Source organism: Callospermophilus lateralis, chromosome 4 (assembly GCF_048772815.1).
Source record: "Callospermophilus lateralis isolate mCalLat2 chromosome 4, mCalLat2.hap1, whole genome shotgun sequence".
Lineage (NCBI taxonomy): Eukaryota > Metazoa > Chordata > Mammalia > Rodentia > Sciuridae > Callospermophilus > Callospermophilus lateralis.
In genome coordinates, this window is record NC_135308.1 from 142,257,769 (window position 1) to 142,270,138 (window position 12,370).

General features: G+C 41.8%; 1 protein-coding gene across 2 annotated transcripts in view; it reads left to right on the forward strand.

Annotated features, from left to right (window-relative positions):
* Positions 1-12,370, forward strand: part of Plxnc1 (plexin C1) — a 142,780-nt gene that overhangs the window by 127,160 nt on the left and 3,250 nt on the right. For both annotated transcript variants that reach the window (XM_076853210.1, XM_076853209.1), the window contains 5 exons: positions 5,309-5,363; positions 7,727-7,758; positions 7,855-7,962; positions 9,157-9,320; positions 11,156-11,303. In XM_076853210.1, coding sequence (XP_076709325.1) covers positions 5,309-5,363; positions 7,727-7,758; positions 7,855-7,962; positions 9,157-9,320; positions 11,156-11,303 — 507 coding nt within the window. The remainder of the gene's footprint in view (positions 1-5,308; positions 5,364-7,726; positions 7,759-7,854; positions 7,963-9,156; positions 9,321-11,155; positions 11,304-12,370) is intronic.

Below are 12,370 nucleotides of genomic sequence, written 5' to 3' on the forward strand. Positions count from 1 at the left end.
TCCTAGGACAGAACAAACAGCATCACAATTTTAACCCTTCCGATTCTGAAGCACTTTTCAAAAAGGCACTTCTGTCCTTAACTCGGCAACAGCTGACTTGTGCAAAATAGGAAGCGGAAACCTTTCGCCCCCCACAAACATCTGTAAATGATTTTTCTGTTCTTATAATAGAGTTAAAGCGTCACATGGGGTGGAAACGTTCCAGCCCTAGAGCAGCTGTGAACGAAATTTGCTCTCTCACACACACACAACTCATCCACTAATAAAATGCTTTTACACTGGCTCTTGGAAGATAATTTCAGAGTAAAATTTCCTTGGTACAAGCTGTGTCTACACTGTCTTAATGCCTGAGCACAGTGCCAGCAGCAGACGTTGCCAGCTCTTGAAAGGACAGTTGAACTTCTGGCAGCGCTGCTGATGGGAGGCCCGTCCCTGGTGTTTGTGATTATAGAGCGAGGGGGCTCGCTTTTGGCAAAACAAAGCGTCTGACAGTAGCCGAGTATTGGCTCAACACTCAACAGGATCCGTTCGGGATTCATTCTTTGACAATTACCCAGAATGAATCACCGGCTTCTTTTTATAAAAAGATATTTATTGGCTTAGAAACAGAGCATAGCCAGCTCCTCGTGGGGAGGAATTTTGTAACTACGTTCAAATAGCCCCATAAGCACCGTGTGTGTGAGAATGTCTGAGGGGGACCTGCACACGGCATTGACCTGAATTGCATCAAATATGGAGGAGAACTGAAAAATCAGCCAGGAGACAAGGAACGGCTCAAGGGAAAGGAGAGGATGTTTGGTAATAATAGCAGAGTCAGAGAGCTCACCAAGACTTCAGATTCCCCACTGGTGACACTTTGAAGAGCCTGCTCACCCAGCCAGCCCTCCGCCCTCGAGATGTCTCCAGCGCCAGCAGTTGGAGACCTCTAGCATCACTCTGGGGCTGGCTGGACACAGCTGGCTGGACAGCTGTGTTGGGCCCCCTAAAGAGCTGGCTCTTTCTCTGCTCCTGTCTCCGTGGGTGTGACCTGAAGGAGATTAGGTTTAATCCTTAGGAGTTTGTGAGGGAGGCTCGTCCTTTTGATAACCAATGTGCAGCAGGCTAGAAGAGAAATGACCAGCTTCTTGTTTTTCTTTTCCCCCCAAACTGGGGAAGGCCAGGCATTAGAGTTTAGAACAGCCTTGGAGCTTCAGTGGAAGGCCACATCGCTTGGCTGATAATGTTCAGAAAGGACATGAGCTTCCCTGCCATGATCCCAGAACCAAGGTGGGGAGCTGTATTCCCTGACCCACCTCCTCTTCACCCACTTCATCTTATACTATTGGGGACCAGCCCCTCCCTCAAAACAACTTAAACAAGGAGCCAAGTTTGCCCTTAGGATCTTAGCATTCGTCTCTCCTTCCCTGAAGGTCACTTCTATACCTGGTTGTTTCCCAGGGCCCATCAGGGCACTAAAGGGTCACTTGGCCCTGGGCTTCATGGTCCCAGAAGGTTTCAGGTGAGGACGTTTGACTTCATCTCCAAAACAGGCTTTACCTAGGCACAGCATGAGCATGATAGTAAGGTCAAAGTATTTATCAATATATACATTTAAAATCTGTGGCAATTTCTTAACAGGTCTACTAAGTTATAATTTCTATACCTTAAAGCCCACCTGTTCATAGTGTAGAATCCAGTGGCTCTAGATAAATTTACAGAGTTGTGCAAAGTGACACCATCTACTTTTAGAACATTGTCATCAGCCCAAGAGGAAGCCCTGTTTTCATTAGCATTTGCTCTTTTTTTTTTTTAAACATAACTATTTAATGTGAAAAAGACACTGGAAGGCAACCCGATAACTAGTATTTAATAACATAAAGGGATGTTAGCCATTTTTTCTCTATTTCCTTGAAGTTTAAGTAATGATATCATATTATATAGCTGTGAGAATTGTTTTCTTTTTGTACTGGGGATTGAATCCTGGGGTGCTTTACCACTGTGCTACATCCCAGCCCTTTTTATTTTTTGTTTTGAAGCAAGTTCTCACTTAGGACCTTGCTAAGTTGCTGAGACTGGTCTCAAACATGTGATCCTCCTGTCTCAGCCTCCCAAGTTGCTGAGATTATAGGCATGTGCCATCATGCCCAACAGCTATAAGAACTTTTTAACAGTAGTGTTTATTAGTAAAGGGCTTTAGTTTAGAGGTAATTCAATAATTTTTCTTTTTAAAGAGAGAACAAATATTCTTAGAATCCATTATTCTTGGAGCCCATGTGACAGGAACATGTTTTAAATGAAATAGTTTTTATAATAAAGTCCTTTAGATTATTTCAGAAATAAATTCTTGTGTTAGATGTAAAATTTTTTTTAAAGAGAGTGAGAGTGAGAGAGAATTTTTTAATATTTATTTTTCAGTTTTCAGTGGACACAACATCTTTGTTTGTATGTGGTGTTGAGGATGGAACCTGGGCCACACTCAAGCCAGGCGAGCAAGCTACCGCTTGAGCCACATCCCCAGTCCAGATATAAAATTTTTACATCAAAGATGGTTCTATTAAAGTAAATATGGTATAGTTCGAATTCTTCTGGTCTCATTTAAGTATAGTCATTTTTTAAATTAACTAACTAATTTTTTATTTATGTATGACAGCAGAATGCATTACAATTCTTATTACAATATAGAGCACAGGGGCTGGATTGTGGCTCAGAGGTAGAGCACTTGCCTAGCATGCGTGAGGCACTGGGTTCAATCCTCAGCACTACATAAAATAAAATAAAGATACTGTGTCCACCTATAACTTTAAAAAAAAGTATAGAGCACAATTTTTCATTTCTCTGGTTGTATACAAAGTATATTCACACTAATTCATATCTTCATACATGTACTTTGGATAATAATGATCATCACATTCCACCATCATTTCTAACCCCGCACCCCCTCCCTTCCCCTCCAACCCCTCTGCCCTATCTAGAGTTCGTCTATTCCTCCGATGCTCCTTCTCCCTATCCCACTATGAATCAGCCTCCTTATATCAAAGAAAACATTTGCATTTGGTTATTTGAAATTGGCCAACTTTACTTAACATATCTTCTCTAACTCCATTTTCCTGCAAATGCCATGATTTTATTCTCTTTTTATTCAATTGTGTATATATGCCACATTTCTTTTTTATCCATTCATCTACTGAAGGGCATCTAGGTTGGTTCCACAGTGTAGCTATTGTGAATTGTGCTGCTATAAACATTGATGTGTCTGTGTCCCTGTATTACACTGTTTTTAAGTCGTTTGGGTATAGACTGGGGAGAGGGATAGCTGGGTCAAATGGTGGTTCCATTCCCAATTTCCCCAAAAAATCTCCATACTGCTTTCCATATTGGCTGCCAGTTTGCAGTACCACCAGCAGTGAATGAGTGTGCCTTTTTCCTTACATCCTTGCCAACACTTATTGTTGTCTTCATAATAGCTGCCGTTCTGATATTTCCTCCCCTTCCTGCTTTAGGCAGTGAGTAGTCTACTTGCTGTGGGTGTAAATTGCCTATTCTGAGCATTTCATGTATATGAGATCATACAACATGTGGTCCTTTGAGACTTGGCTTCTTTCACTTCGCGTGTTTTGAAGTTCGACCACATCACAGCATGTATGCTTTATTATTTGGCAGTTTTTTTGTAGCACATTTGTGCAATGAACACAGGAATAAAAAAGGATGGACTACTGGCAGACACAACAATGTGGCTTAACATCACAGACCTTACGTTTACCCTCAGAAGTCAAATGCTAGTGTCCATTTTGTATGATTCCCCTTCTATGAAGCACAGAACAGGCAGAACTCGTCAATGTGATGGAAGTTGGAGAAATGACGACATCTGGATGAGGGTGGGTGGTTGTTGCCTGGGAAGAGGTGATGGATGCCGTTCTCAAGACCTTGAAATGCTCCTGCCAGGATATGGGTGGTGGTCACTCAGGTAGAGTTCTTAGATGAACATTCAATTAACTACATACCTAGAAGTCAATGATAAGCACTCTCCTGTGTTAGACTTGCCAAGTTTTCATTAAAAAGTATGTGCAATTCTTATAACTTTTATCCTTAAAAAACAAAACACTACTACCTACCAAAAAGATCAAGTCATTGGTTCTGCTGAATGAATTCTCACTAAATGAGCACATCCTGTAGTTAGCACCCAGGTCAAGAAACAGAAACCCTCTCCTGTCCCTTCCTGATCACTAGCCCCACTATCTTCTCCATGTATCTAATATCATAGTTTGACTGAATTGCTTTTTAGCTTTATATAACGGAACTGTACAGTATGCTTTCTTTCCTGTCAGACTTACTTTGCTCAACATTATGGTTGTAAAATCTGCCCATGTGACATGTAGCAGTAGTTAGCTCCTTTTCATTGTTTTATAATCAAGAAAATACTCCAACTTATTTATTCATCCTAATGTTGATGGGTATTCAGGTTATTTCCAATATGGGGCAGTTACAAATAGTTTACTATCAGGATATTTACTTAGTTTGTTGAATATAGACCTACATGTGAAACTGCTCTGTCATAGAGTAGACACCCAGCTTTATATGCCAGTTTTTGAGAACCTGTTTTGGTATTTCTTCATTTCTTAATATACTAGGTGTCTTAGTTCAGGCTGCTCTAGCAGAATACCATCCACTGGATAGCTTAAACAACGAACATTTATTTCTCACAATTCTGGTACCTTGAAGTCCACAGTCAGGATACTGGTGGGTCGAGAGTCTGGTGAAAGCCCTCTTCCTGGTTCACAGAGGACTCTCTTTCTCACTGTATCCTCACATAATAGAGCAGAGAGCAGCAATCTCTGGTGTTTCTTCTTATAAGGGCACTACTTCCACTCCTGAGGGTCCACCCACATGACTTTATCACCTCCCCAAAGGCCCACCTCCTAATACCATCATGTTAGGATTTAGAAGAATTTGGAGGAGACACAAATATTTCAACCTATAACAAGTAGGAGCCTCAAAAAACAAAACTGACCCAGGCCCCTTGACCTCTGAGAAGTTGGGGAGTGGCTATTTGTGCCACAGCGTCCTGGCCTCCACCTTCTGGACACTTTCCTTACCTCACTATCTGTCTGTCGCCTCCACAGGACCATGAGTTCCTTGAGGGCAGAGACAGTGCCTTGTCATTCTAGATAGCCCCAGCCCGAGCACAGTGCCCAAGACATAGCAGTTCTTGATAAATATTTGATTTAATAAGTGAGGGAATGTAAGAACCATCCAGCCATCTAATTCCTGAGTGAAGTTGAGAAATACATTAAATTTTGAAAACTCATATATTTTTTATCTTTGCTTTCAGATATCAAATGGATCCACTATAAAAGTCTTTAAGAAGATAGCAAATTTTACTTCAGGTAACCAATATAATATTGTTAACCTTTTGTTCTCACCCAGCTTTATAAAGTATTGGTTTCTGCCTCTCTCAGACATATTGTCACAAAGCTGATAGAGTTGTTGCTACATAATTCTCTGAAAGCTGAGAAAAGCCATTTCGATCTATTTCTAGTCCTAAGAATAAGGGCCCTGAAAAAAGCAGGAAAGGAAACTGTAAACTGTGGTTGGCCCAGACGGCCCAGCATAGAGGAAGTTGCTGCCTCTTAATGGCTCTAAACTCAGGGTAGAATCTCAGCCCTTATAGGTCTTTTCCAACAGCACAGTAGGATGAGAGATAGCAATGAGGTCCTCTTGGCAAACTGAGAGGAAAACTTGCAGATAACCCCCAGCCCAGCAAGAGCTGAACAAACAAGATAGTCCACTAGGAGAATCCGGTGTGATAGCACCTTGCAAACTTCTCAGGAAAGTAGAAACTCAAGAGGGAGCTTTTAGGGAAAAGTCAACAGGCCAATGTCCAAAGTCCTCTTCTGACAAATTCAGAGCAGAAAAATACTATGGTAATGTCTTGAGAAAGTCCCTAGGTCCTGTTTTGGGTTTGTCTCCAGAGCAGTTAAACCCCAGCAAAGAAGGCCTGTCCTCAGCCCTCAGCCCTCAGAGGGTTCTGGACCTCTCCCTAGCAGGCACCTTCTCACCCATACTGCTGGAAGGAGGGACTTCAGACTTTTAGTTTTCTGAAACTAACAGTTTCCAGCAACCGGTCATTGCTGCAGGGCTCCTGATGAATATTTGGTAGCTTTCAGGGTACCCCTTGAGAGACTCCCACCCTCCACTACTCTATTAAGCTAGAGTGGTGTTGTTTGGAGAGTGGCTGTCACTGTGGCATAAAGAGGAGGGTGTCCTTATGTTGTGAAAAGGGGGAAAGCTGGTTTTTTTAAGCCTCAAAGACTGGGTCTTCTGAAGAGCCTGTCATCTGGGGATTGAATAGTACAATCTTAGGTCTGGATCTCTTTCTGGGACTCCAGATAGTCAGTCTGTGCTTCCTCCCTATCCAATCCCACTGAAAGCCATCACTTTGATTACTATTCTGCCAAAACTCCAAGGCCCTGCCCCTCTGCCCTGTCAGAAGCCCCTCTGTCAAAGTCCCAGCTTTGGTGAACCCAGATATTAGCCTTTTCTGAGCCTACAGCGTACAGTTGCAAAAGAAACTCACTCAACAGCTGCTGGGGTCACTTACACACATGGTAGTAAGCTTGACCAGAGTCTCCACTCGGCCTACCACCACTGAGTTTCCCTAGAGCTCTGTCCCCAAAGTCAACCTTGCCTCAGAGCCCTGACCACACAGCATTCCTGACTGTCAGCAGATGATTTCATCCTGCACAGAGAAAACTGAAACAAGAACTCAACATCCAGCACCAAACCTGCCTACCTGCTGCACCTGCCCACTGCTGCTCCTTCGTCCCCCTCCCAAGGCCAGTTTGATGGTCACAACTCTCCATCTTCTTCAGCCTTCTGAGCATTCCTACACCACTGGGCTCTTCTCTAGTCAGTGAGCCAGTGGTTGCTTTTTAATTGACTGCTTTCCCTCGCCATCACTGCTTTTTTCCCCCATCAGCATTTCAGATGTCCTGGTCTCTCTCATCTTCAAGACAAAAAAAGAAAAAGAAAAAAAAAATCCAATGCCTTAATCCCCATCTTCCCTTTCCTTTATCTTTTCTGACCACAATTTTGATTTCCCTGGAGAATGTCCTTGCTCTATGCCACTCTTGCCTTGCCACCTCCTTGCCCTTCTTTCAGGTTCTTGGAGGGGCACACTCATTTCCATCCTGGGGTCTTGGCCACTTACTTGGCTAACTCTTGAGTTCAGCTTCAACATCCCTTCCTTAAAGAAAACTCCCAGACTTAGATGGGTGCCTTGTTAGTTACTTCCTTGGCTTATAGTTCTCGTATAATCCTCACCACCATTGTAATTAATTGTGCAATTAGTAGTTTCATGACTCTCATGGATTGTGATGTGCATTCCATTTAGGGCTGAAGGAGGTCCTCTCGCTCCTTGCCCTAAGCCTGGCAGCAACCCCTCTCTCCCCACAGAGGAGTTGCTGCAGGTATATTTGTTAAATGAAATATAACAAAGCTTGAGCCCCTCTTGCCCTGTCCCAGCAAATGGACACTCAGCCTGTTTCCACATTTCCAGGGACAGGGAACTTGCTTTCTGCTCTAGTCCCCACTCATCCTGCATTTACACTGTTCTTAAGATCTTAAGGTGCAGCATGGGAAAGGCAACAAGGAAGAGCTCTTGGTTTCCAGCACACGTGGGGCTTATCTTGAGAAGGCTAACTAGGCCTGGTCTTAATGAATTATTTTTTTTCTCTCTCTCTGCACTCAGATGTGGAGTACTCGGATGACCACTGCCATTTGGTGAGTTCAGGCTTTTTCTGCTCATTGCTGAATCACAGGTCTTCTGTGGCACAAATGGTCTCTTCAGGTAACACTTCTACTCCGTTTTCCCTCTAGATTTTACCAGATTCAGAAGCATTCCAAGATGTGCAAGGAAAGAGACATCGAGGGAAACACAAGTTCAAAGTAAAAGAAATGTATCTGACAAAGCTGCTGTCGACCAAGGTACACTTACTGTTCTGGGAGAGCTTTTACGGCTACCTTGGGGGTGTATGATGTGTTTGACTTAATTTCCACTGAAGTGTGAAAATGTTACAAATCCCTTGTGCCTTCTAGCAAAGCAAAATGAAAGTTTAAATTGTAAACACTTCCCATCTCCTTCTTCTTTTTATAAACTGCAAGGATAACAGCACTTTACAAATTTCTACTGTAAGTCTTCAATCAGCGATTTTAATATTGTTCCCAGTTCCTTACCCACCATTTCACTATTGTTATTTTTTTAGGTTGACAGCATAATTATTCCTTTTTGTTTACTTGTTATTAGAGATAAGCAATAAACTTCCTTCTTCAAATTGCAAATAAAGTGAAGGAGGGAGGGTGTCAATGGCTATAAACCTGGTACCAGGTTTTTTCATTTTAAAATTAGAAATTCTGTTCACATATAAGTGTCACATGGGGAAGCCACCAGAATACCAGATCAGGAGCAAATTTTACTTCATCAGGCTCTTAGTGACATTAACACAAGTCGGTGGTGATTTTTCTTTTTTTCTCCCTGGATTGACTAGCAATATAAATGCTACTATCTACACCTGGCCCTAGTGACTTGCTGGGCATGCTTGCTTCAGATTATGGATGGCAGGGAATCTGCTTAGAGTTTAGGAGATTTGTTTAGTGGGCAGAGGACAGCCTGAGCCTCTTGATTTTCTCAGCTTCCCCAGAGAGCTCAGCCTATTTGCTTTTCTATAATATACTCAAATGCTTTGGAAAGTACACAATAAACCCTATGATGAAAATACAGGCAGCAGGAAAAAATCTGGAAACAGAGCAACATTGCTTGAGTTTTCCAGGCTAAACATAATTAATAAAAGCAAAGCCTCTGTGGCTTCTTGGTTTATGTATACAGCCCTACAGCTGACAGCCCTTCCACTCCTAGAGATTGCCACCATCTCCTCTCTGTTGACTAAACAATGTTGTTAAGAGCAAGAGGCTTACCAGCCAAATCTAAACCTAGGCAAAGACTCCCAGGACCTTTGTCCCAAACTGTGAGTGTTGGCCTCATTTAACAGTTTTACATTTTCCTTCTCAGCTTGTTTTTCTCTGGTTGGCACATCATTTTCCCTGAACCTAGATTTGGTTTTCTAATGTTTTCAAAACCACTACCATATTTTTTAATTTCCCAAACCTCACGCTCTCTTTCAGGTGGCAATTCATTCTGTGCTTGAAAAACTTTTCAGAAGCATTTGGAGTTTACCCAACAGCAGAGCCCCATTTGCTATAAAATACTTTTTTGACTTCTTGGATGCCCAGGCTGAAAATAAAAAAATCACAGATCCTGATGTCGTACATATTTGGAAAACAAACAGGTGGGAATGTAGGTGATTATTGACATTTCCAAGAATCTAGGACAGAATATTAACTAAAAGGAGGGCAGAGATAGTTACAGAAGGATTCATTTATCTCTTATAAGAATCTTTAGGTTTGGTAAGCTATGACATCAAAGTAGTTTCTTGCTTCTTTTTGGGGGGGATGAGGGATTGAACTGAGGGGCATTTACCTATGCAGCCACCCCCAGCCCTTTTTATTTTGAGTTAGGGTCTAACTAAGTTGATTAGGATCTTGCTAAATTGCTGAGGCTGGCCTCAAACCTCCTGCCTCAACCTCCCAAGCCACGGAGATTATAGGCGTGTGTCACCACACCTGGCTGCTATTTTCTATTTTTAAACAATGCATGAAACTGTTTCTATGCCAGGAATCCTGTTCTTTAGGATAAAATAAAGTTATCTTTAATGCATGAAAGAGGCTGTTTAGAATGTTAGACCAGCAAAGGATGAAAAATTAATATGTTGTGGTTTTACCATACTGTTTTTCCATTAGAGGAAACTTACTGGTTCCTAAAATAATCAATTACTTTGCAAATTTCAGGCTATCAGTGTATAGAAATTCATGCTTTTATCAAATGCAGTACTCAGATAACATGAGAATTAGTTATTGATTGTAATGTGCATTCCATTTAGGGCTGAAGGAGGTCTCACTCCTTGCCCTAAGCCTGGCAGCAACCCCTCTCTCCCCACAGAGGAGGTGCTGAAGGTGTATTTGTTAAATGAAGTAACAAAGGTTCACATTGTTTTTTGTTATTGTTGTTGTTGTATTTTAACTGAAGAAAAGGTAGGGCATCCAGATATATTCTAGTGTCTTCTCAGAGAAGAAACACGGCTTATTACCTCTATTTGAAATACTGTGTGCTAGTTAAATAAGACTCCGAGTTAAGTGATAGAACTTCCCATACAAGCTCAAGCCCCTCTGAGCACTGTCAGACTCCGAGTTAAGTGATAGAACTTCCCATACAAGCTCAAGCCCCTCTGAGCACTGTCAGCCGAGTCATTTTAAACAGTTGTAAAAGTCCCAGAGTTGTAGGTTCAATCTTTTTTCATTAATCCAGGACTGTTCCAGCTCTCCTCTGGCTCATTCCATTCCTGTGTCCTAGCTTCTTGCTCCCAGGTCTCATTCCTCCCACACCCAACATAGGTCCTGCAGGTCACCATTGCATGTGGCCTCTGAGCAGGGAAGCAACCAGGTTAGGAAAGCTGTGACTGCACCACCAGCCATGAAGTGGAGGTAGTAAGCAAGGCCATCGTTGAAATGGAGATCATGGAAGGACTCTGAAATGATCCCCAAGTTCATATTCACCTACTTACTTTGATACTAACAATGTGCCAAACACTATTGGGTGATGGAGGACAGTTATAAACAAAACAGATAACCAACCCATGTCCTCCCAGAGCTTACATTCTGAAAAGGTGCAGACAGCAAGTCAAGTATGTCCACTGCAGTACACGAGGTGATAAGCAAATAATCCCGGTGAGAGTCGGTGGTGGCTTAGACCAGAGTGTCACAGAGAGGATGTCAGGTCCAGGAGATCTGAGTGAGAGGTTTTCACTGGTGACTATCATCTAATATAATCAAGAATTATATGGAGAAAAATCTTGTCCAGTCCCTGACCACTTTCAGTCTCCTCTGGTCTGCCTTTCAGTAGCAGTCGGCTTAACCCTTTCTTGTTCTGAGTGACACTGCCTTGTGTGTCTAAGCAGATTTGTGTACTTCATTAAGGATGTAAACACCAGTTTATAAATTGATAAAGAGAACACTGGCCTCCCATGAATGGCCGTATTTGAGAAGAGATTATTCTCTCTTTGAACAGCCTTCCTCTTCGCTTCTGGGTAAACATCCTGAAGAACCCTCAGTTTGTCTTTGACATTAAGAAGACACCACACATAGATGGCTGTTTGTCAGTGATTGCTCAGGCATTCATGGACGCCTTTTCTCTCACAGAGCAGCAACTAGGGAAGGTAAGGCCCAGCTTCCGGTTTCTTGAACATGCTCCCAAGATGGAAGCACTCTGTTTTGTAAACATTCAAGTAATAAGTAGTGGATCTAAACTATACCGGCTGAAAAGAAAAGTCAATCTTGGTCATTATAAATTTGCTTTTCTTTAAAATTTATCACATTTACTTTTGATCTAATTGTTTCTAAAGTGAAAACCAAAATAATTAGCCCCATCTTATTATAGAATTGTGCCTCTGAAAAACTTTACCATCAAGCAAATACTTTGTCTCCTAGAAAAACACTTGATGGGCACTGATAAACTACTAATCCAGAGTATGAAACTATTAATATTTGCTCAAGTTAATTACATCTGAGTATATTTTTCAGAAGTCTATTCTAATATAACAAATGGCTTATGAGGAAGAAAAATTTATCCAAGATTTCTAACAATATTAGTTTGTCAGTTTATAATCAAAGCATGAATATTGCTTTCCTATGGCTTTCTTTGTTGATCAAAAGGCCAAAGAAAGCAAAGATTTAAAAAAAAAAAAAAAAGAGCAAACTTTGAAAGAGATGTTTTAGTCCTTTCCAAGCACTCCAAAATATATTAAACCAAGCAATATCTGTATCTAATGGATTTCAGAAAATCTTTGAACGCTGAGAAGTGGCTCTTTGGTAGGATTTTCAGAGTACCTGGAATGAACGGTGATTGATGTTTCACGGGTATCTCAGATCCCTCGTCATAATTTCAATTTAGTCACCACTCTTTCTGCAAAAAGACCCTGTTTTCACTTTTGAGTTGCCTGATCTCTCGAGGAGCAATCCTCTGCATCATCTTTGACTCTTCCTCCTTCCACCCTGTCCACTCTCTTCTCTACAGCACCTGTCCCTTCATCCCCTCTCCACTGGGATAACTGCCTCCTGATAAGTGTTCAATGCCCTTGCTGTCCACCCCACCTCTCTAAACAACCTTGTTCCACTGTCTCATGTTATCTTTGTAAAATATAAATCTGAACTTGCCAGCATCCTGCTTAGGAAATTGAAAATGTTTCCATGACTTACCAGGGGAAGTCTTCACAGTGCTGCATGG